Source organism: Heterobasidion irregulare (genome assembly GCF_000320585.1).
Source record: "Heterobasidion irregulare TC 32-1 unplaced genomic scaffold scaffold_01, whole genome shotgun sequence".
NCBI lineage: Eukaryota > Fungi > Basidiomycota > Agaricomycetes > Russulales > Bondarzewiaceae > Heterobasidion > Heterobasidion irregulare.
Genome location: NW_009258197.1, coordinates 3,098,254 through 3,121,119, shown reverse-complemented (window position 1 = coordinate 3,121,119; position 22,866 = coordinate 3,098,254). Strand labels below are relative to the sequence as shown.

Sequence of the window (22,866 nt, the reverse complement as noted above, 5' to 3'; positions counted from 1 at the left end):
CAAACGTCGATTGCGACACTGCGAGCGGTCTATGTGGTGGGAGTTCCCCCACCCCCGGGGTGAATACAACGTACAGATTCTAACGATACACGCACGCGGCCGTGAATGCTACGGCCTGCTTACCACCACCACCATCGTCGCCACCACCGACAACAACACCGAGACCACTATCCAAAACGAGGCGAGAAATCCAAGAAAGACGCACGACATCGCAAGCTGCAAAGGCGTCGAGTGCGGCGCGGGGTGCTGGGTGCGGGCGGGGGTGTCGTCGTCAGTGGCCGGACGTGGCGGTCGCGGCGAAGGCGATGGTCTCGATGCGGCCGCGACCCTTGCACTCCTTGTTGAGCAGCTCGGTGAGCACGCGGAAGTTGGCGGGGTCGATGAGGAGCGTCTGTGTGGGGGGTGGGTGAGCGTGCTCAAGCAGAGGCGGGAGCACGGTGCGGCGTAGGGCATGGCGGGAGGAAGGGAGGGAGGGAACGAAGGGCTTACGGCGGACCACTCTTGTTGCTGCTCCGCGGGGGCGTCTTCGCGCTCGACGGTCTCTGCGCACGCGAGGATCTGGGCGCGTAGCTTGGGGGCGTCGGCGGCGGGGAGGGTCGCGCGGACGCGCATGCGTGCGCGCTGGATGGGGAGGGTGGAGTCGGACTGGAGGAGCTTGATGCACTCGGAGACCTGGCAGTGTCGGCGTCGGCGTCGGCATCGTTGAAGAGGGAGCGGACGGGGAGAGGGGAGGGTTACGCTACCTGGGACTTTGCGTTCTTGCCGGGGCGCACGCTGTAGCCGGCCTCGGTCATCGCCTTTTCGATGATGCTGACGGAGTAGGGCGCCTGTGTCGCGGGGTCGACGCATTTCTCGGCGACGAGGGTGGCGATCTCGCGGCGGAGGGCGGAGAGGTCGTGGTCGCGCTCCTTCTCGCCGACCTGGAGGTCGCCCTTGGAGAGGATCTGGGTGGAAGTCAGACGAGTAGGCAAGGGGGCGGGCGGCGGGCAGAGGGTGTGGGGGCGCGTACCTCTTTGACTACCGCGGCGGTGTCGGCGGTGCCGAAGGCTTTTTTGAGGTCGCCCGCCTTTGCAACCTCGCCCTTGGAGACGTTGACGAAGACGTTGCTGATCTGGAGCACGTCATCCAGATCGCTCTCGCTGCATAGACACGCGGGCGCGTGAATTTATGGGAGATCAGATGGGAGCGGCGAGGGGGAGGAAGGGGGAGACGGACACGCCGTTGCGCCATTCTTGGACCTTGTTCTTGTAGCATGCGATCTGCGGGGCGGGTCGCGATGAGGGCCTGGGGGCGGGCACAGTCGACGTACTCACCCACCTCGAACCGCTTTCCACCCTTTTTGAGGCGGACGACGGAGACGTTCGTGAGCCTGCGAACGTGCGCCGAGGTGAACGTCGGTCAGATACTGTCGAGGTGGTATAAGACGGACTTTATTTGATTGGAAGGCTGGTTGATGGGCATCGCGGTAGAGGAGAGTGGATGAGGAGGAGATGCAAGCCGATTACGAGATCAGGATGAGCTGATGATAGAGTCCGTCCAGCGAACACTGCCTCCTGTTCCTTTCCCTTTCCTTCCCCTCGTCCTCTACTCTCCACCGCGACATCATGAAGGGCTTCGCAAAGGCCATCAAGCGGTTTGCATTTCCCCGCGTTCGTTCTCCCTTTTGCCTGATTAGCATGCTCGACCAGGACACCGCACCTGGTGACCACCAAGGTCGGCATGTCTAAGAGTGCGTGATTCTTTCTGCGGCAGGATCCTTCTTCTATGATTGTCTGAACCGTCGCATTGCTACGCCATATTCTGATTGACCTCACCGACGACCGCGACCTCCGATTTTCAAATACGTCCGCTGTCCCTCTGTCCTCCCAGAGTCCACCGATCCCGAATTCGACGATTACCAGCGCAACTTTGCCATCCTCGAGACCGCCGTAGAGAAGTTTCTCAAGGACACGAGGGCGTTTACCGATGCCGTCAATTGTGCGTCCCCCCCCCCCCCCATCCGCTTCCTCCATCTCGTTCGCGCGGACGGGCGCGCACTGACTCACATGCGCGCCTCTTTCACATTACGCTCGCATCAGCCCTCTTCACGAGCGGCACCAGCTATGCCCAGCACTTCGCAACCATCTATCATCCCATTGGCACAGAGTATGACCTCCAGTCGAAGCACCCAGAGTCGACGGAGACCATTAAGAACGTCGATGGCTTCCACGGCGCGCTCGAGGAGCTCCGCTCTACCATCTTCCCCGAGCTCGAGCTCATCGACAGCAGGGTCGTCGGGCCCCTCAAGGAGTTCCAAGGCGTCATGAAGACTATCCGCAAGATGATCACAAAGAGGGATCACAAGGTGCGTCGTACCCTCACTGTCGCTCGGCGCGCTCGGGCGTCTGGGTTGAGCGGTTCCATGTTCTTGTTACGCATAGCTCGTCGACTACGACCGGTTCAACAACTCGTTGATCAAGCTGCGCGACAAGAAGGAGAAATCGCTCAGCGACGAGAAGAACTTGTTCAAGGTTCGTGTGCTTGTCCCTGCTGCCAGGCGGGCGCTGATGGGGAAGTGCGTCTGTACGCTCTTGTATCGTCCAGCTCGAACAAGACTTTGAAGTCGCCTCGAACGAGTATGACTACATCAACACCGCCATGAAGCAAGACATGCCCCGTTTCATGGTCCTCGCCACGCGCTTCATCGACCCGCTCTTCCACTCCTTCTTCTACATGCAGTGCGTGCTCCTCCTACCCGAGTTTCGTGCCTCGTCTTGTCTTGTCGGTCTGACAAGCGCGCAGGTTGAACATATTCTACATGCTACTCGAGAAGCTGAACGAGTTCGCCGAGGGCAAATACGACGTGTCGGTCACCCCCGCCCAGATCGCGCAAGAGTACGACGACAAGCGCTCAGACGCATGGCACGTCATCGAGGAGCTCAACATCACGAAGCGAATCATTTCCACATGTGCGTCCTTCGCGCCCCCACAGACTCACCATAACTCCCACTCACCCCACCGCCTATCTTCCTCCAGCCAAGATGCTCGCCAACCAGCGCGGCCTCTCCCCCGGCGCTCCGAGCCTCGGCCGCTCCCCCTCCGCCTCCTCCACCAGCACCTCCCGCACCATGCCCCCCTCCTCCGCCTCCGCCACCCCAAGCTTCAGCAAAAAACCGCCCCCGCCCCCGCCCTCCGCCTCCTCCTACAAGTCCACCTTCACCAAAACCTCCCCACCCCCGTCCGCCCCCGCCCCCGCCGCGCCCCCTCCATACACCCCGCCAGCCACCTCCAGCTCCGGCGGCGTCGCAGCGGCCGCCGCCGCCTTCAACGCCGCGGCAGCGAAGCGCGGGCCCCCGCCGCCGCCGCCGCTCAAGCCGAAGCCGAAGCCCGCGGCGCCCGCGCCGCAGTACGTCGTCGCGCTGTACGACTTTGACGCACAGGCGGACGGGGACCTCGATTTCAAGGCCGGGGATCGCATCGAGGTCGTCGAGCGCACGGGGAGCAGCGAGGACTGGTGGACGGGCCGCGTGGGCGGGCGGCAGGGCGTGTTCCCGGGTGAGTCTTGTCGCTCTCGTGGATTTATTTTATATTTTACGTCTCTACTTCGGTTGGCGGGGTTTATCTTTATCGTCGCCTTCTTGTTCGCCTCGATCCCATTCGTTGATCGTGGAATGTTGACGCGTGCGTTTGTTTGGTGTGGGGCGACAGGAAATTACGTGCAGGATGCTTGAGAGGCTTTAGGACGGGTGCGACGCGGAGCTCAATGCGCGGCTCGCGGCGTCGACGGACTCAGCTACTTATCAGTATAAACACAACATGGAAGAAGCGGCCGTGCGGCGTCGGGCCGGGCCAGAACGGAAACATGTGTACGATCATATCAGATTAACTCGTCCCAGCGACAGACATTCGTCTCGCTTGCCTCGTTCATTCGTTCGTTCGTCCGCCGACCGTTTATGCTAGCAGGAGGGCTCGCAGAGGGTGTCTCCCCGGATAACTCCTACACCATACCATACCACACCCCCCTCTCTCTCCCTGACCCGCTTTCTGTTCTTCTCATCATCATTATTCGGTCCTCCGTTCTTCGTTGTACCTACCTTTTCCGATTATCTCGCGGGTGCCCGTACACAAACGGGCCATAATCGCACATGCCTCGCGAGCGCGAGCGTTCTACAACCGTTTAATAATACACGACGGAGGTCTACTCGAACAAAAGGCTGCGTAAAAAGAGAGATAGAGAGAAAGTGCGACATGGATTAAGACGCTCGAGTGAACAAGGGGAAGATCAGAACCAAAAAGACCGAGCTTCCCAACAAGGGGAGGCCCACGCACCAACGCGCAGACGCACAGACGACGCACCACAACACAACGCGCAAGGAACAATAATATAGTAGATAGACCGTAAACTAAACCGCGCCGAGTCGAGTCCTCTCTAGCGACCCACGACCTCGACCACGCGTATCGAACACGACCGAATGCGCCCGCTAGTCGTCGTTGCTCGGCGTCAGATACTCGTCGTCGCTGACGATCTGCTTCCGCCCACTCTTCAGCTTGGGTAGTACCGGCCGCTCGTCCTCATCCATCGGCGTGAGCGCCTCGTCCATCCCGCCCGCCGCCGCCCCTGCCCCTGCCCCCGCCGCCTCGGGCGCCCCGGGCGCTACCCCGGGCGGCGAGGGCGCGGGCATGACGGCGTCCGCGCCGGGGAGGCCAGAGCCGATGACGGCGCGCTGGAAGACGTTGTTGAACACGCGCTCCATCTCGATCGCGTCGATGTACACCCAGGAGCCCTCCTGGTTGTACGTCCGCGCGTTGCTGAACATCAGCCGCGCGTCGTCGCGGAACTGCGTCACGGTCTTGTACTGGTGCGCGCTGATGCGCTTGCGCATGTGCGAGAGCGCGATCGGCGAGTGGATCACGCGGTAGTAGTCGGGGTAGTCCTGCGTCGCAAAACAAAAGGGGGATGTCAGGGCTCGTGTCGGCGGCGCGAGGAGAGAGGAGGGTTCGTACCCTCTTATCTGGCAGCTCTCTGAACAGCTCGCAGCGTTTTCGCCCGTTCTCGTCCGTACACGACAAGAGCGCCTTGTAGCACTCGTTGAACACCTTCTTCATCTTCTCTTTGACGGCGGGGGTCAACTCGGGTACCCGCGTCTTCCGGCGTTTCTGTCGCACGACGCAGACACGTCAGCACACCCGACCATTAGAAATCAAGAGAGTAAGGAACGCACCGAGTCCCGGTCGTCGTCGTCGTCGTCCTGCACAGATGGCGTCACCGACATGGACTTGATCCCCCGTTTCCGCTTGCCGTTGACGGGCTCAAAGTCCTCAACCGCCTTCGCCTTGCCCTTCCGCCCGCGGCCACGACCGTCGGACATCGGGGTGCCCGCCCCGGACTCGGTGTCTCGGAGCAGCTTGTTTGTCGCTCGCCGATCCTTCTTCTCCCGATTCCGTTCGGCGAGCTCGAACACGTCCTCGCCTTCCTCCAGAGCCTGTAGATAGGACGCATAAACAAACTGCCCAGCTCAGGACGGTCACGAGGGAGCACTCACCATCGCCCACTGATCGTCGCTGAGCCCGTCGTTGTAATTGACGATGGCCCGCCGACGATGCCCCCGGCCCTCCATCTCGTCCAGGTCCTCCTTGACGTCGAACGGCTCGTCGGTCTGGTAGCACTCCGGCAGCTCTTCGAGCTGCATGAGCGGCTGAGGCGGCTTGCCCCGGTTGCCCGCGGCCTTCCACGCCATCGCCAGCTCGCGCTCCCGCTGGATGTCGAGATCGGAGAAGAACTTCTCCTCCTCGTCCGTGCGCGCGATGATGCTGTTGATCTCGTCGTCGTTCATGTCGCCCGCCTCCTCGTTCTCTTCTTCCTGGTCGGCCTCCAAAATCGAGCGCTAAAAGGCACAGACTAAGTATCGCGTGTACACGAATAGACGGAGCCACGACGACGAACCAAAAACTCTTCCTGCTCCTCCTGCGTCGATTTGTTGTCGAATCGACCGGCTTGGATAACCTTGTCATCGATGTCGAGCTTGTAGCGCGCGCGCGCATACATGGCCTCCTCCACGCTCTTCTCCGTGATGAGACGCAAGATGCGCACGGCCTTGGTCTGGCCAATACGATGCGCACGATCCTGCGCTTGCAGATCAGCATGGGGATTCCTAAACCGAAGCGATCAGTCTACGCCAACACAGACACACGCAAGGGACCGACCAGTCGGAGTCGAAGATGATCACGGTGTCGGCAGTCTGCAAGTTCAGCCCGAGACCGCCAGCCCTCGTGGACAAGATGAAGACCATGATCTCTGAGTCCTTGGCATTGAACGCCTGCACGTGCCCCGCACGCTCGTCCGTCTTGGTGCCACCGTCGAGGCGAAGGTACTTGTAGCCCATCATCTTGAGGAAGTCCTCCATGATGTCCATCACCCGCGTCATCTGGAAGAAAATGAGGACCTGCGCAGAACGACCGGCGGTCAGAATGACAGGACAAGAGAGCGCAAGCCGAAAACCGTACTCTGTGGCCGCGTAGGAAAAACTTTGGCAAGACGCGAGACAGCAGCTCGATCTTGCCCGAGGAGCGGATCAGCTTGTCGTCGATGAGGCCGGCGGGGTTCATCTTGTCCTCGACGCTCTCGAACAGGAACGGGTGCTGGCATATCTTTCGCAGCTGCATCAGCTCGTTGCTCAGACCCTTGACCCCGCTTTGCTTGCTGCACGAATGCTCTCAGTAAGATTGGGAGGGAAACGGAGCGCAGATGTGCGTACCCCTTGCTGTCCTTTCCGTCGGCGATCATCTTGTACTTCTTCATCTGCTTGTACAGCTGCGTCTGCAGCGCGCTCATCCGCACCTTGACGACTTTCTCGACCTTGTCGGGCAACTCCGACTCGACGTCCTGCTTGAGACGGCGCAAGAGGAAGGGACGGAGCACCTTATGCAAGCGACGGATGATGAGCAGCGCCTCTTCTTCGTTCAGCTCGATCTTGTCGCCCGTGCCGGAGTTCGCGAACGGCGTGTTGAACCACTCGTCGAACGACTTGACCGAGTTGAAGATCTTGGGGAGGGCGAAGTTCAGCAGCGCCCAAAGTTCGGGGAGGTTGTTCTGGAGCGGGGTGCCGGTGAGGATGAGGCGATAGCGGGAGTGGTAGAACGTGGACAGGGTCTGCGAGAGCTTGGACTGGGTGTTCTTCATACGATGACCCTCGTCTACGAGCCACGTCAGACACGGAACCGAACGACACGCGAAGGAAACACCTACCGATGATCATGTGCACCCACTTGAGCTTGCTCAGGTGGGGTCGATCCTTGATGATGTACTCGTAGGTCGTCAGCAACACCTGGAAGTTGCCCGTCCTGATGTCACCCTGGAGCAACCGACGCTGCGCCGGGTTGCCCTTGTACGAGATCGTCCTGACCGCCGGCGCCCACTTGGCGAACTCGCCCGACCAGTTGGTGAGGGTCGACAACGGGACGATCACCAGGTAGGGACCGCGCTGCTTCTTAACTTCGATGAGGAAGGCGATGAGCGAGATCGTCTGGATCGTCTTTCCGAGACCCTGAAAGACAACGACAAGCGGTCAGGGCGGGCTCGAGCCGGGTTCAGACGAGGGCGCTCACCATCTCGTCTGCGAGGATACCGTTGAGCTTGTTGTTGTACAGGCTGACCATCCACTGCAAACCCTTGAGCTGGTAGTCCTTGAGCGTGCCGCCCACGAGCAGGCTCGGCTGCCGAGTGACCTTCTCCTTGATCTTGTGAGCGACGGCGTAATAGTCGATCTTCCCCTTATCGTCTTGCGAGTCGTCCAGGGACTTCTTTGCGCCGAACGTCTCCTCGGTGGCTGGGCCCTCCTCGGACTCGAACGGAATGGCGGGGCCCGTGTCGGCGTGCTCACTCTGCTGCGTCATGACCGCCTGGGCGAGCGAGTCAAGGTACGAGTCGGTCTGCTTGAGGAGGTGGGTGATGCGCGTGTCCTTGGCGGTGTCGATGAGCTTCATGTACGCCTCCTCGTCGTCCGCCTTGAGCGCCTTCAACCGCTCCTTGGAGATGCGCTCGATGCGCTTCTGCTCCTCGCGCTCGGCGTGGATATGGAATTGCAGCACGCTCTTGCCCAGGCGCGTCGCGCGGTCCTGGGCCGCGCGGTTCGCGGCGAGGACCTCGCGCCCGTGCGAGGTGATGATGTTGAGCTGCTCACGGTGCTTCTCCTTGGCGCGAGCCTCGCGATCCGAGCGCTGCTTCCGCTCGAGCTTCTCCGTCGTGACCGAGTCGCGCAGCGTCGGCTTGCGCGTGCGGCGGAAATCTGAGCGGTTGAGCGGCAGCAGCGAGCCGTGGGTGAGGCGCTCTGCAACGGACGCGCGCATGGCGCGCTGCTTGTCGAGGACGCGGAGCGAGCGGAGCTCGATCATGGCGCGCAGCTTGCCGTGGGCGGTGGAGGGCGGGTGGACGAGGTCGAGGTTGATCGCCTTGTGCGAAGACGGGCCAGCGGAGGGCTGGTCGTTCTCCTTGAACTGGTCGTCGTCCACGACGGGCTCGAGGTCGCCGTCGCCCATGGTCGCAGGCATGGCCATGAGCTCGTTGATCCGCTGCTGTATGCGGGCTTCAACGAAACGGTCGCGCTCGGAGAGGAGCTGGTAGGGGTCGAGGCCCAAGGGCATGATGGAGGGGACGAGGAGGCGCTGGAGGCGGGACGCATAGTCGGTGGTGGACTCGTTGCCGCGTTTGATGTAGGTAAAGGGATGGAGGTAGGCGTTGTAGGGGTATATGCTCGAGTCAGGATCTTCATCGACGATAGGACCCACGGGAACAATCTCGGGCTGGGTATCCTCCAGTTTGGGTGGGACATCGTCCTGGCCTGGAAGAGGCGTTTCTGGAGGGGCGGGAATGGGGATGGGGATGGGAAGGGGCGGGACGTCGCCTGGGCCCTTTTGGACCTTGACGGCGTCGTCGACGATCTGAGCATTGGGGTCCTGGATGGACAGCAGCTTCTCGAGGTCTGGGATGACCTGGTTGGGGGAGCGGATGGCCTGCTGGATCGTCTCTGGGACCGGAAAGCCACGCTGGAGCAGCTTGAATGCGTGGATCTGAGCGCGGAGGGCGTTGATCTGGTCTGGGGTGAAGGAGACGGGGGTGGATGGGGGATTGGGATAGGGCTGTTGCGGGAGCGGGCCAGTGGTGAGAGAGGGAGCAGCACCATTCATGCTGTTCTGGGGGATCAAGGAGGAGGGGGCATGGCCGTTGACGACGGGAGTATGGTCCGTCGTAGAGTGGTCCAGATGGGGTCTCGAGGAAGCTGTGAGGTGGGGGGTCAAGGGAAGAAAGTTGTGTAGGCTGGGGATGGATCATACCATGGTAGAGCTGAAATTGATGGAGAAACTTGAGGATCTTGTCGAGTTCGATGTTCGTCTCCGGGGTGAAGCCCTGGTTTTTGAGAGCGATCGCACGCTGAAGGAGGAAGGAGGATGAGAGAGGGGGAGGGAGGAGGAGGAGGAGGAGGAAGGAGAGAGCGAACCTGAGTGAGGTTCTGGAAGCGTTCCTTTGTGTAGAGGTTGCGCTGGGCCAAGAGGATGTTGTTTGGGTTTTGGAGGAGCTGATGTTGTTGTTGTTGAGGAAAGGAAGCGATGTTGGGCGCGGCCATTTGAGATCAGAGCTGTGGCGGGGCCGATTCAAAGTCGCGTCCAACGCCTCGCTGCTCTCCTCCGCCAGGTCACACAGCCTTCCCCCTCAGCCACTCCTTTCCAGCTCCGCTCGTCGCGTCACGTGCCCCGCCGCGTCTTTCTCTGGACCCTGCGACGCGCCGCCGCGCCCCCCCGTCTGCCACTCGTCACCCCCGCCATGCCTGCAGAGCGCGCAGGAGTGAGTGTTTCTTTTGCTCTTCCGACATGCCTATATGCTCACAGGCTGCACCAGTACACCGTCACCATGTTTCTCGTCGACGTCTCGCCGTCCATGGGCAAGACCCGCGTCGTCGACGGCCCCGACGGCCCAAACGGCCTGACGCGCACAACCGAAATGACCCACCTCGAGTGGGCACTGCAGTTCGTCATGCTCAAGGTCCAGGAAATGGTCCGTCTCTCCGTCTCTCTCCCGCTCCGCCTCTCACGCGTCCCCCGCCCAGATCTTCAATGGAAGGAAGACAGACAAATGCGGCGTCGTGCTCTTCGGCACGGAGGGTACGTCCGCTCTCGCTTCATGCGCGTCCCACCGCCGAAATAAATTCATAAGGCACCGACAACCTCATACACGACACAAACGGTGGCTACGAGCACGTCTCGGAGTACATCCAGATCGCGCAGCCCAACGCAGGCACCCTCGCAAAGCTCGCCGCCCTCCGCCCCTCCGACGAAACCGTCGGTGACCGTACGCACCTCCCCACCCTTCTCGGCCTTGCCGCTCTCTGACACTCACCCTCCAGCGATCGACGCGCTCATAGTCGGCGTCCACACCCAAGACAAGCACCTCGACGGCAAAAAAACGTGGACGAGGAAGGTCGTCCTCCTCACCGACGGCGACAACCCCATCGAGATCGAGGACTGGCAGGCCATCGTCCAGAAGATGTCCGCCCTCGACGTCAAGCTCACCGTAGTGTGCGCAACCACCCCCCGCCCGCCCGCCCACCCGCAGACCCGCCACTGACCACCGTCCCTCCACAGGGGCGTTGACTTTGACGACGAAGAGTTTGGCTTCGTGCAAGAGGACAAGTCCCATATCAAGGTGCGTCTCCCGTCGCCCCCGCGCGTCTGCGCTCGTCTCATTCCGCGCTCGTGCCACCGCCAGCGCGAGAACGAGGCCTTCTTCCACAAGTTCGTCGACGCCCTGCCCAACGCCGTCATGGGCACCCTCGAGTTTGCCCTCCAAGAAGTCACGAGGCCCGACATCAAGCAGACAAAGTCCGCGCTTATGGGTACCGTCCTCCGGCTGGGCGACCCGGACAACTACCCGAACGACTCCATGGAGATCCACGTCAAGTCGAGCAAGTGCACCGCCCTCGCGCGGCCCAAGAGCTGGAAGCGCTTTGCGAAGCGCGAGATGACGGAGGAAGAAAGTATGGACTTTGAGCGCGCCCGAGACGAGGGCGAAGACGAGGAAAAGACGAACGTGTTCGCGGAGCTCAAGATGCGCTCGGAATACGTCGTCGACACGAATCCAAACAAGGCCGACGAGGCCGACGAGGACCAGGACGAAGATGAGCACAAGGACGCGGATGACGAGACTCACCACCTGGAAAAGATCGAAAAGGAAGAGCTGGTGAGGGGGTTCAAGTACGGAGCCACTTACGTGCCGTGTCCGGACGGTCAATTCAAACGACTGCCAACAAAGAAAGGCATCGAGATCTGCGGGTTCTTCAAGGCAGATGGTGTACGCCCTCCACCATGCACTCACGCATCAACCTCCACTGATACATACTCACCGCAGTTCCGACGTGAACAAGCCATGGGTGAGGTACAGTACCTGTGGGCAGAGCCCACCTCCGGGAAGGACCAGGTCGCGCTGTCTTCGCTGGTGCAAGCCATGGATAAGCACCAAATGTACGCCGTGACCAAGTGGGTCTCCCGCGAGGGCATGGACCCCAGGATGGGCGTCCTCGCGCCCTGTCGCTTCGACAAAGTAGACTGCTTCCTCTGGGTGCAGGTATGTCCCCCTTCGCATCTGACCTCACGAAATGAATGCGGTGTGACGCCGCGCCGCGCCGCAGATGCCGTTCGCAGACGACATTAGGAAGTACACCTTCCCGCCGCTCGAGAACCTGATCAACAAGAAGGCCGAGCGCGTCGCGAAGCACCCGTACATCCCCACCGACGAGCAGATGGACGCCATGGGCCACTTCGTCGACGCAATGGACCTGATGCAGGCCGGCGAGAAGGACGAAGAAGGGTACGCGCTTCCTCCTCTCTCTTCCTCGCCGCGCACGCTTTGCTCATCAGCGCGGCTCGCAGAAACCGGGCGCCGTGGTTCGACACGCGCCTGTCCTACAACCCCGCGATCCACCGCATCAAGCAGGCGCTCTTCCACAGCGCGGTCGCCCAGGACCTCTCCTCCAACCCGCTCCCGCCCCCGCACCCCGAGCTCACGAAATACTTCAACCCGCCAAAGCGCGCGCTCAAGCGCGCCCGCGACGCCATCGACGACTGCAAGGCCGCGTTCCGCGTCAAAGAAGGTGCGCGCCCACGCCCACCCCCTTTCCCATCCCCTCTTCCCCTTTTTTCGTTTCCTGATCCGCGCCTGGCAGCCCCGAAGAAAGTCGCAAAGACGCGCAAGGACGGACACGTGCGCGCGCAGGGCAGCGACGACGACGCGTTGCTCCTCGACCGCGTCCCCAAGCTCGCGCGCGAGGCGACCCAGTCGCAGCGCGCCTTCGCCCCCGCCACCTCCACCGCCCGCGCGACCCGCATCACGCTCAAGAAGAACGACGTCGACAGCGGCTCCGAGACCGGATCAGACGACGACAGCGCAGAGCTCCTCCTCGGGCGCGCGCGGCGCCAGCTGCCGCTGCCGACGCCCGAGCCCGAGCCCACGCCCAAACTCGCGCCCAAATCCGAGCCCGAGCCCGAGCCCGAGCAGGACGCAGAGTCGGACGCGGAGACCGACTACGGGCGCGAGCCTGGGCGGATCGTCGGCACGCTGACGCCGCTGCGCGACTTCCGGCGGAACCTCGCGCGCGGGGACGTGGTGAGCAAGGCGGTGGAGGACATGGGCTGGGCGGTGCGCGAGGTCGTGCTGCGCCCGTTCGCGGCGCGCCGGCGCGCGGAGGTGCTCGAGTGCATGGCTGCGCTCAGGGAGGCGTGTCTGCTCGAGGACGAGATCGATGCCTGGAACAGGTGCGCGCGCCGTCTTGGTCTCTCAGTTTCTCCCCCTCCCCCCTCTCTTCCCCTCTCTTCTTCGGTTTTTCGAACTCCTCTCGCTCTCTTCCGTCCCCTTCCTTGCTTCTTCGTTCTCTTTTCCCGCGCGAGATCGGTGGAGATCGCGCGTATGTGGGGGGACCGCTTAGCGCTGACACACGTCTTCATTATCATCATCATCATCATCAGCTTCCTCAAGGGCCTCCGCGAGGCGTGTCTGGCCGACCCTGGGAACCCCTCGTTCTGGCAGGAGATCAGAAAGCAAGGCGCGAAGATGAGCCTGATTGGCAAGTCGGAGGCGAAGCGGCAGGGGGGCAGGTCGGATGTCCCGGATGACGTCGCGCACGATGTGAGTCGTTTTTGAATCAATAACGAGCAAGGGTCTCGTCGAGGCTGACGGTGCGACGCTTTCTCTAGTTCTTGAATCAGTGATTATCGTCGGCCGGATTTATTGCGTGCGCCTTTCTTGCATGATCGTGGACGGACACTGGCTGTGGCCGCTCTTTTCTCATATTACACAGCATATATCCATACTTCTATCTCTGTATCATATCGATTGTTCGAAGGTTGGTTTGTACTTACAATAGGCTTCCCTAGTTGTATGCTTTCCTCACATATTACTATCGCTTCGTTCTTGGTTGATCGACCATGACTGTATATTGGATTCGTATTCTCGACACTGATAATAATTCGAACAAAACAAAAGAAACTTCGGGTGACATGCTAGAGGGCGTACTGCGCCGATCACTGCCTCCCCCACCAGCCCCCTAATAAACTGCTCAGTCCTCCCTTGGCAGATGCGGTAGGCTCGGGCGTCGGCGCGCGCTGCTCTTCCAGCTTCGCTCTCGCGACCGGCTTTTTCTCCGGGGGCGGCTGGGCCCGCACGGCGACCGGGGCGGCGACGACGACGACGACGGGCTTCTTCCCGGCGCGCTCCTGCAGCCGGTCCATGTCGAGCTGCACGTAGTTGAGCGCGACGTCGAAGAAGAGCGGCTTCTTGTGCGCCGCGGCGTCCGCGTCGAGCGCGCCGCCGTTGTGGAGGAACCACGCGGTGCGGAAGCGGAGGCCGTCCGCGTCGAGCGCGCCCTCGAGCGCGTCGAGGTCGGCGGAGGGGGAGAGCGAGAAGAAGGGCGCGCTGGCGGCGGCGATGGGGTCGACGTCGATCGTGGAGAGCACGGAGCGCGTCTCGCGGAGGTGGATGCGCGCGTGCTGGACGAGCGCGAGGGCCTCGGCGTACCGCTTGGCGGGCGCGTAGCAGTGCGCGAGGTACAGACACCTGTGTGCGCCGGACATGGGTCAGCCTTCCGAGCGCGAGGCCGCCGCCGAGGCGGGCTACCACTGACCTGCGGGTGCTCGTGAACGATATCCGTGCGTCGACGGCGGTCGAGAGGTCCGGGCTCTCGTCGACGATCGACAGGGTGCGCATCTGGTTCAGGCTCTGCAGGACGGTGTCGAGGAGCTTGACCAGCGCCGGGTAGAGCCGCGAGTCGACTTGCTCCTTCGGCTGCTTGCTGGGGCGCTCGGCCTTGTTCTTCGCGTGGGCCGGCCGGCGGGTGGCTTGCGAGAGCAAGGTCGAGACGAGGAGGAGATCGCGCTGGATGCGGCGGGACAGGAGCTGGTACACGATGTAGGCGTGTACGAACTGCACGTCCCGTGTGCCAGCTGCCGATGAACTCGTTCCAGCCCCGCTGAGCTGCAGAGCCGTCAGCTGATGAGCGACCGACGACACGTCGCGAGCGCCTACTGACCTGCTGCGACTCGACTAATTTCCGCGCGACGTCTTCCGCATCGCTGAGGGCAAGCAGGATGCTGTCATAGGCCGCCACGCCACGCTTCGACTTGCCCCCCTTTGCCCTCTTCTCCCTCCTCGTCTGATCGCCGGCGTCAGCTGATTCCGACACGCTCGCGTTTTCCTGCCTCAGCTTCGCCTCGCCCTCCTGTACCTTCAGCAGCACGTCGACAAGCTCCGGGTTGCGGATCGGCACGGGCTCGCCTTCCCACATAAGCGTCCCCAGCTTCTTCTTCGCCTGGTCCTTAGCGACGACCTCCCCTTCGCTCTTCAACTTGGCCACTAGGCCGTCATAGCCCTCCACGATCTGGTTCTTGTGCTGCGACGAAAACTCGGCGACGATGCCGTCCACGTCGTACGCCTTAGCACGGCCAAGTTCGTGCGCGCAGTACCTGATCTCCGGGCCAATTTCGTCCGCAAAATAGACGGCCAGGGCCTGGTCCTTGCTGGTCACGGCCATGTTGGCCAGCTCGTCGAGGATCCCCCTCGCGACGCTCAATTGGACGAGCGCATCCTCAAACTCATCGCGATACTTCAGGAAGCGCCCGTTGAGAATGAGGGTGTAGGCGGTGATCTCCAGAAGGCTTTGGGCGGTGAGACGCGACGCGGCGAAGAGAGTTTGGCACTGGGAGAGCAGCCGAGTCGACCAGTGAACGGCACGGCGGAAGCGGCCCGTGGCGCTATGTCGTAAAGAGCTAGCATTCCCTTCATTTGTGGGCTGCGCGGAGAGGGTGCTCAGTTCCTGTGAGTACGCCCATGCGCGCTCCGCTTCGTAGAGCTGGAGCTGGAGACTGCGGACGGGGAATGAAGAAGCCGCGTCTGGTGAGATGACTATTCACTCACTGTCCGTCCTGGATGCTGGCCTGAGGAACCACGGGCAGCTTTTTGAACTCGCGGCCTTTCCCGTGCGTCAGCTTTAATGTCGACCGCAGGCGGTGGGTCCTGTTAGCACAGTGTTTCCTGCGTGATGGGGCGTTCGCTGTCAGCGTTCGAGAAGGCTATCAAGGTTTTGCGCAGACTTCATACCGGTACCGATTGTGATCGTTGTATCGCAGGCCATACATGGTCCGCTGCTCATTCGCGAGTTTGAGCGCTGCATTGCCGGATAGGACGCTTCACTGCGGCTGCACATTGACGACGAGTGAGGTAAAACTGACCTCGGAATGAAAGCGACGTGTCCGACATTGCTCGAGAGGCGGCGAACGTACGAGGATGTGACGGGGAACGCTGAAGCGCTGAAGCTGAAGGCGCTCGGAGTCTGTAGTGGACGCGTTCCTGTCCCAGTTTGGCGGCCACCAATATTACACTACGCGGCTCACTCACTCAGCATCTCCATCTTTCCGTCCATCCCCACATCACCTCTCAGCACCTCGATATTCGTCGACAGAATGGCCGAGGAGAACCTCCCACCGACCCTGCAGAACGTGCTGGACCAGAAGTCTCTCAAGTGGATCTTTTGCGGCACGTTTCCTCGCTGCTCTCCCGCACACACGCATCCGATGCTCATATACCTCGATCGCGAACAGGTGGCAAGGGTGGCGTCGGTATGCCAATTCACTTCCCTTCACGATGACGAACACGGTGCACATGGCATCTCACACCAGGAAAGACAACCACGTCCTGCTCCCTGGCCATCCAGCTCGCCCAGGCCCGCGAGTCTGTCCTGTTGATCGTACGTGCCCGCCGCATGCATCAGTCTTCCCCCCGCTCCTGACCCACGCATCGCGATCGCCAGTCTACGGACCCTGCCCACAACTTGTCCGACGCATTTGGCCAAAAGTTCTCCAAAGAAGCCACCAAGGTGAACGGCTTCGGCAACCTGTTCGCGATGGAGATCGACCCCACGAGCGCGATACAGGAGATGGTCGAACAGTGTACGTCCGTGTTGATACGTCCGTGATGAAGAGCCCGCGGTGCTCAGACGTTGTCTCGGGAGACCAGCGGACTCTAACGGGATGATGGGGACCATGATGCAGGACCTTGCGTTCGCCATTCCCGGCGTGGACGAGGCAATGAGTTTTGCCGAGATCATGAAGTGCGCGCGCACCCCTCTGATCCTGCTCGCGTCGGCCGCGTTTAATGTTCTCCTCCCCAGGCATGTCAAGTCCATGGAATATTCTGTCATCGTATTCGATACAGCCCCAACGGGGCACACCCTTCGCTTTCTCTCGTTCCCCACCGTCCTGGAGAAGGCTCTCGGCAAGCTGGCAACCCTCAGCGGCCGCATCGGGCCCATGCTCAATCAGGTCTACTCCCGTCACCCAGTCTGACCTCTATCACGCTTCTCACGAACAAAAAAAAAACAGATGTCAAGCCTCATGGGCGGCCAGGCGGATGCGACCGAGGACATGTTCTCGAAGCTCGAGTCGATGCGAGCAGTTATCACGGAAGTGAACACCCAGTTCAAGGACCCCGTTCGTCCCCCTCCCTTCGTCACACGCCGTGTTTTTTCTCCCTGCTCACGCACGGCGTCGCGAACGAACACGTACAGGAAAAGACGACGTTCATCTGCGTCTGCATATCCGAGTTCCTGTCCCTGTACGAGACGGAACGCCTCGTCCAGGAACTCACCGCGTACGAGATCGACACGCACAATATCGTCGTCAACCAGCTCCTCTTCCCCAAAGCCAGTACGTACGGGCCCCTGACCCCGCCTCTCCTTTCACCGCGTCCCCGTTCTACATCGCCCTTCTCGTGCCTCGCATTCTTCCAGAAATCTGAGCTCTCTCTCTCCGCAGGTTCTAACTGCGAGCACTGTCGGGTACGGAACAAAATGCAACAGAAATACCTGAACGAGGCGCACGAGCTCTACGACGAGTTCTTCCACATCGTACAGCTACCGCTGCTGACAGAGGAGGTCCGTGGCCCCGTGAAGCTGAAGGAGTTCAGCAAGATGCTCGTGGAGCCTTTCACACCAGATCTGGATTGATCGCGCTTGCAGCCTTCTCTCTGTATGCTCGCGCGAGCGGCATGTACATACCCGCTACTGAGGCTCAATGCGGATTTTGGGTTTGCTGTCGGCATGTACTACACCCCGCGCCAGACTCTTATTCACCTCCCAGCTTGTGAAACGATATGAATTTCCCAATATCAGGATACTCAGATAGAAGTGATCTCTGCAGTCTCCTGGACTATATAGCTCTCCCTGTTAATGAGGCTTGCTCCACTCGCATGGAGTCATCCCTGGTATCAATGTCCTCGTATGCGGGTGGTGCCTCTACATCCTCTGTAGCAGGTACATTCTTGCTTCGTGAATGAGGCTGTTTCCGTGTGGATGCTCCAGGAGGGCGTCGCCGCGAACGCGATGGAAGTGATGCTGTGAACGCTGAAGTTGATGTTAGGCTCGTTGATGACGAATCCGTGTGTATGGTGGCGACGGTTTGCGCACTGGGTACACTCCACAACGTAGAGTCAGTAACGGAATGACCCCTGCCATGACGCGAGCCTGACTGAACGGTGGAGGGATATGCAGAAGAGATGTCAGCATATGTGGAAATAGATGGGCGAGGGAGCGCTGAGGGGCCTGATGGAGAAGTGTAGGCATCTGGGAGAATTGGGTCGATGCGGAACGGGTCGTCGACGAATGGCATAGAACGAGGTGCTTGGGACATCAATCGCGAGGAGGGATCAAGATTTGGATAGGCGCTTTCGCCGGCCGGCAGGTTGACGGTGTTTCCAGAGTATTGCTGTCGTCTTCGGCGACGAAGGAACAAGAAGAGTCCTCCGAGGCCAAGGATGAATGCAAGCCCGCCAACAACTCCACCAATGATCGGTGCGTAGCTAACAGATGTGGAAGGATTCGAAGTGCCTGCAGGGGACATAGTGTTCGAGGGCAATGGGAATGCAAAGGTGCTTGATACACTCTTGCCATCATCCTGACTTTGATCCAACTACGATCAGCGGACGCTCATGAGATAAGTAGACCTGTTCACCCAAGGGTGAGGCTACTTACCTGTACATGACCTTGTCAAGCAGCAACAACGACTTCAAACCACCAAGTCGACCATTCTGTATCGTCAAATTGTGGAGCCCATTTGGGAGGGACTCGTTCACATATATAGGGACATTATAATCATAGACAGTGCTGCCAGTAGGCTGTAGCTGGAATTGCCCTACAACTTGACTGTCAATTAGAAACTGCTGGTCGGCGTTCGCGTTGGGTGAGGCGGAGGTGTGTGCGACGATGCCAAAAACATAGATCGCGGTGCCTGGTCATAATTGATATACTTTGGCTTAAATTCAAACAACCGGAAGTCATGACGCACCAGTGAACGGAACATATACATAAGTCACTGTGTTGCCTATAGCTGGATCAAAGGAAGAATCATGCCAAGTACCATCGAATGCCTGTGTTGGATCCGGATGCGCAGTGCATCCACTGCAAGGCTGTTCGGAGGGGTGCCAAAAAGTGAGGTTGGGTAGATATTGAATCAGCGCGCCGGTCACTGGATCTTTGCCCGAGTCGTCAATCGTAATATTGAAGAGCTTCGCAGCTATACAAGAGAAACGAAGAAAAAATGAAAGCACGAAGCAAAAGCGCGCTGCCGACGGTGGTAGCCCGACGAAAGACATATATAAGTCAATGTTGGGCGCAAACGTTGACGGTGATTAGACTGGCTGTGGAAGTGGCCACCTGGGACTTCGATGAGCGCATCGAGGGGGGAAAGAAGGCAGAGAGAAGACGGCTAGTATATATCAGATCGGAGGAATAGCAGTGCACGATTCAGATGCACCCAAGATGGTATATGCATGAGCCCGTCTGGCATGTGAGCTCAGTACGTCGCAACGTGCTGTGTAGGAAGCGTCAGTGATTTGGGTTGAGGATGTGGGAGCAATCAGGCGTGTCAGACGTACGTGTAGTTGATAGCATCTGAGAGGGAAAGAGATGCCATCAGCAAAATGTCTTCAAAAGTGATAACGCATGGTAAGGTTGACATGTTACCACTGGGTTTACTGACTGGGATCGGTGTTATTGACGATCACAAGTGAGAAATAACGCGATATCTAAAAGAGCAGTACTCCAAAGTAAAAATAAAAACAAATGCATCAATAGGTATCGCGAAAGGATCCCTCTACATTGTGCGCGCACGGCATCATCTTTGATGCAGCTGCCATCTTGAAAATTCAACATGCTTCCCAGTTTTCATCTCATTAATTATACGACAGAGCGACACACGAGCGGAATAAGTGATACACACATCAGTCGGTCATGGAACACGATATGAATCTGAGTAGGGGCAGGGGAAGGGGGGAGCAAGGAGAATGTGAACTTGAACGGGATATACAATAATAGAAAGGGGGAGATGCGAACGGACACACGACTCATAACTGCGTCGAGACTGCAACAATGATACACGCGGGCAGGCCCGAACGCACATGCGTCGTAGTTCTGTCTATGCTAGGGATAGGATGAATAGTACGGCCAAGTATTCGACGGACTGACAGACATGCGGAACGCGAATCGACCCACTGATGGGTTGACGGACGGACGAACGGACATAAGCGATGGCTAGAAAGACGTGGAATATATAGCTCGAGAAGAAAGGCGAATTAGACCAAAAATACAAAAGGACGATGCGGACTGATGCAAGAGGATAACAAAAAAAAACTCGACGGAGCCAGAGCGTTTGTGTGCTGTCGTACAAAATACAACATGGCCTGAGTACTGAGTGTCCAAAGCTTCGATAGGCTAGCGCCAGGCCACCGCCGCACCGTGCTCACGGTGAGAGCTTGGACGCGAGCTTCTCGAGTATCTGGTTGACCCCCTGCGGGTCCAGCACGACCTTCGTCCCGTCGCACCGTGCTTTGTCCGTAAACTCGGCACAGAGCTCATTGATGTCTATGTTCTGTTGTCCCTGTTCCGTCAGCGGATGGGCACAGCGAGCACTCCAAGAGATAAAGGCGGGGCTTACGCTGGTCTTGAAGTGTGGATGCGACGTAATGCTTCGCCATGCGCTCAGCACTTCGACGTTCTTCTCGCTCTTCTCGGTGATGGGGAAGGTGGCACCTTTACACGTCACCATCGGCCCTTTGTCTCCTTCGGACGCTTTCCGTACGGTCGCAAAGGACGAATCGGAGGCCGGCGGTGGTGCAAACATTGAACTGCCCGAGGCCTCGATGCGCCTTTCCAGATCCTCTTTTGTCTTCGGGCATGTATCAGGTGAATGGGCTGTGCTAGACTCTCCCTCTTTCGTGGCAGTAAATGGCGAGTTGGCGGCGGCGGAGCTCGCAGGGGAGGTGGATGAAGAGGGGGGCGAACGAGTGGTGGAATGCGAATGGAGCACGGGGCTGATGGACGATGTCGACGGACTTTTCATCAGGACGCTGAAGTCCACGGGCGCCTGTGTGCCAAACATACTGCCGCCAAAGAGCTCATCCAACGAACCAGAATGGTTCGACTGGCTGATTTCAGACTGTGGCGACTGTCCTGACCACAGGTTGAATGCCTGAAGGTCGAACGGAGTCGTCGCGCTGGATGTGGAAGCGCCGTTTGAAGTCCTGTTGGCGGTGAAGGCTCGGGAATCGAGAGGAGATGGATCGGCAAAGGACATGAACATAGGGTTGCTCGCGATAGTCTTGTAGGGAGTTTTGGTCGGAAGTACACCCTGTCCATGGCCAAAGTCGTAACTCATGCCGCCGAGTGATACCTGATTATCGTCAAGCATATTGATATCAAACGGCGTCAAAGAGCCGAAATCGATATCTGAAGGGAAACTCGAAGGCGTATCGAGCGACGGTGTAGGTGGTGTCGTCGAAGCTGGTAAGTTTGTTACGACATTTGTGGGGTTCGGGGGAGGATTGAATGAAGTAGTCGCCGCGTTCTTGAAGCTATTTCCGGACGAGGTGGATGCCCTTGGGACAGAGAATGTGAATGAAGACTGTTTGAGCACCAGGTTCTCATCCTGCAGACGACGAAGTAGCTCCTTGAGATGTTCATTTTCCGTCTGCGACATCTCGTTCTTCGTCTCTAGGTCTGCAACTTTGTCCTCCAGCTGAGGAGCAGGTGATTAGACGCCCAGTTCTTTACGTAGAACGATGACGAGGAGCTCGGCAAGACTCACGTCTTTGACATGTTTCTCTTTTCTCTCACGGAATGCTCTCTGGGCTGCCCGGTTCTGTTCCTTTCTCTTCAGCAGTCGGGACTCGTCCTGTGAATCGTCAGGTGGATCAATATGTTATATGTGGCGATAACGCTTCGACATCCCGTACCTGTGACGGGTTACCTGATTTACGGCGAGAGGACCCCTTCTTGTTGGCTGGTGCAATATGTTATGGTGACAAAACGCTGATAAGGTTCGAAGAAGACTGACCGGTGTGTTGAGTTTTGTGGCTGGGGCCCTCTTCGAGATCCTCATCACTCGCCTTGCGCTTCAGAGCATGATCGTCAGAATCTCCATCCCCAGCAGCGTAGGTGCCCGATTGCCTGCGAGAAGAAATGGAGTCATTGACGCTATGCATACTAGGGGGGCTTGGGCTACTGTCGTCACTGAGAGGAGGCGGTGGAGCAGGGGGAGGTAGGTTTGAGAGCTTAGAAGGGTCAACACCGTCATGAAGAGACCCAAGAGAGTTGAGTGCAGTGGTTCCGATATCAGGATTGAACTGCTTCTGCAGGAGAGCGAGGAAGTCGTCGTCGCCGAGCTGAGAGAAAGATGTTGGGGCCTGAGAAAAATCCCACAAAGGCGCTACCGAGTCGAAGCTGTCCATTGACTAGCAATGCGAAGAGATGAGAGGGAAAGGGTGTTTTGTGACGGAGAGGGGATGAGGGAGAGAGATAGGAGAGACGGTGTCGGGGGTAGGGGAGACGGCGTCGAGGAGGGATCGGAAGAGGGAGATCAGCAATTAGCCGCCTAGGTCTGTTTGGCACTCCGTAGACAAACCGGTCCGTGGGTCCGTGGACCTCGACCCACTTGCATAAGCGCGCTCGAAACAGTCTCGCACCACCCCGACCTGGCGGGGCGCCCGTCCTGTGACATTCTCTGCTTCTCGACAGCGCACAGACGCTGCCATGTTTATATCTTATGGTATGACTTTGAACATAGAGGGAACAAGCGGGTACATGGAGTCACGGACGCCAAGATCGCTCGAGTCATCCGCGCTAGTCGACTGCGAGGCACCGAAGGAGCTTGGTCAGGACCGCGTTACTCATCCATTCCCGCTCGTCCAGCGACCGCCGGCAAGACGGCGTACGTGTCCCCCCAGCGGCCTGCCGAAACACCGCTCCAATGTCAGACAACGACGGCCTTGTTTCCAACGGCCGTTCGATGCCCGTCCTGCAC

The 22,866-nt window shown here is 59.4% G+C and overlaps 9 protein-coding genes across 9 annotated transcripts; 3 read left to right on the top strand and 6 right to left on the bottom strand.

Moving 5' to 3' along the window:
- Positions 1-271: 271 nt before the first annotated feature.
- HETIRDRAFT_305676 (uncharacterized protein) lies at positions 272-1,461 on the bottom strand (the record flags this gene model as incomplete). Its single annotated transcript, XM_009543239.1, has 7 exons — positions 272-391; positions 490-672; positions 744-944; positions 1,010-1,139; positions 1,216-1,259; positions 1,318-1,369; positions 1,430-1,461. 7 exons carry the CDS (start codon positions 1,459-1,461, stop codon positions 272-274), a joined length of 762 nt encoding a protein of 253 aa, XP_009541534.1.
- Positions 1,462-1,604: 143 nt separating this feature from the next.
- HETIRDRAFT_424381 (uncharacterized protein) lies at positions 1,605-3,710 on the top strand (the record flags this gene model as incomplete). The annotated part of the gene is made up of 9 exons (XM_009543238.1): positions 1,605-1,633; positions 1,689-1,729; positions 1,870-1,977; positions 2,079-2,344; positions 2,421-2,510; positions 2,584-2,717; positions 2,782-2,948; positions 3,016-3,534; positions 3,688-3,710. The coding sequence occupies 9 exons, from the start codon at positions 1,605-1,607 to the stop codon at positions 3,708-3,710; spliced, it is 1,377 nt and encodes a 458-aa protein (XP_009541533.1).
- A 428-nt stretch (positions 3,711-4,138) lies between these two features.
- Positions 4,139-9,599, bottom strand: HETIRDRAFT_443325 (uncharacterized protein; the record flags this gene model as incomplete). The annotated part of the gene is made up of 12 exons (XM_009543237.1): positions 4,139-4,913; positions 4,984-5,136; positions 5,202-5,462; positions 5,523-5,864; positions 5,924-6,103; positions 6,171-6,422; positions 6,484-6,679; positions 6,735-7,173; positions 7,226-7,523; positions 7,585-9,254; positions 9,310-9,406; positions 9,474-9,599. 12 exons carry the CDS (start codon positions 9,597-9,599, stop codon positions 4,461-4,463), a joined length of 4,467 nt encoding a protein of 1,488 aa, XP_009541532.1. The 3' UTR covers positions 4,139-4,460.
- A 197-nt stretch (positions 9,600-9,796) lies between these two features.
- Positions 9,797-13,165, top strand: HETIRDRAFT_41157 (uncharacterized protein; the record flags this gene model as incomplete). The annotated part of the gene is made up of 12 exons (XM_009542028.1): positions 9,797-9,817; positions 9,872-10,027; positions 10,080-10,134; positions 10,187-10,321; positions 10,377-10,548; positions 10,615-10,675; positions 10,739-11,320; positions 11,378-11,593; positions 11,658-11,836; positions 11,899-12,119; positions 12,192-12,780; positions 12,991-13,165. The coding sequence occupies 12 exons, from the start codon at positions 9,797-9,799 to the stop codon at positions 13,163-13,165; spliced, it is 2,562 nt and encodes an 853-aa protein (XP_009540323.1).
- A 380-nt stretch (positions 13,166-13,545) lies between these two features.
- On the bottom strand, positions 13,546-15,775 carry HETIRDRAFT_424378 (uncharacterized protein; the record flags this gene model as incomplete). The annotated part of the gene is made up of 6 exons (XM_009543236.1): positions 13,546-14,077; positions 14,145-14,494; positions 14,550-15,381; positions 15,434-15,550; positions 15,617-15,683; positions 15,748-15,775. The coding sequence occupies 6 exons, from the start codon at positions 15,773-15,775 to the stop codon at positions 13,546-13,548; spliced, it is 1,926 nt and encodes a 641-aa protein (XP_009541531.1).
- Positions 15,776-15,978: 203 nt separating this feature from the next.
- Positions 15,979-17,519, top strand: HETIRDRAFT_42000 (arsenite-translocating ATPase; the record flags this gene model as incomplete). The annotated part of the gene is made up of 9 exons (XM_009542054.1): positions 15,979-16,055; positions 16,117-16,130; positions 16,195-16,262; positions 16,326-16,464; positions 16,532-16,625; positions 16,686-16,836; positions 16,897-17,004; positions 17,082-17,220; positions 17,329-17,519. The coding sequence occupies 9 exons, from the start codon at positions 15,979-15,981 to the stop codon at positions 17,517-17,519; spliced, it is 981 nt and encodes a 326-aa protein (XP_009540349.1).
- Positions 17,520-17,721: 202 nt separating this feature from the next.
- HETIRDRAFT_407228 (uncharacterized protein) lies at positions 17,722-18,411 on the bottom strand (the record flags this gene model as incomplete). Its single annotated transcript, XM_009543235.1, has 1 exon — positions 17,722-18,411. One exon carries the CDS (start codon positions 18,409-18,411, stop codon positions 17,722-17,724), a length of 690 nt encoding a protein of 229 aa, XP_009541530.1.
- A 193-nt stretch (positions 18,412-18,604) lies between these two features.
- HETIRDRAFT_438056 (uncharacterized protein) lies at positions 18,605-19,609 on the bottom strand (the record flags this gene model as incomplete). The annotated part of the gene is made up of 4 exons (XM_009543234.1): positions 19,526-19,609; positions 19,445-19,460; positions 18,856-19,380; positions 18,605-18,798 (listed from the first exon to the last, which is right to left on the bottom strand). Coding segments are annotated over exons 3-4 (501 nt in total), but the record flags the coding sequence as incomplete, so codon positions are not given.
- Positions 19,610-19,756: 147 nt separating this feature from the next.
- HETIRDRAFT_443323 (uncharacterized protein) lies at positions 19,757-22,294 on the bottom strand (the record flags this gene model as incomplete). The annotated part of the gene is made up of 5 exons (XM_009543233.1): positions 19,757-20,445; positions 20,503-21,582; positions 21,652-21,738; positions 21,800-21,846; positions 21,901-22,294. 5 exons carry the CDS (start codon positions 22,292-22,294, stop codon positions 20,308-20,310), a joined length of 1,746 nt encoding a protein of 581 aa, XP_009541528.1. The 3' UTR covers positions 19,757-20,307.
- Positions 22,295-22,866: the final 572 nt, after the last annotated feature.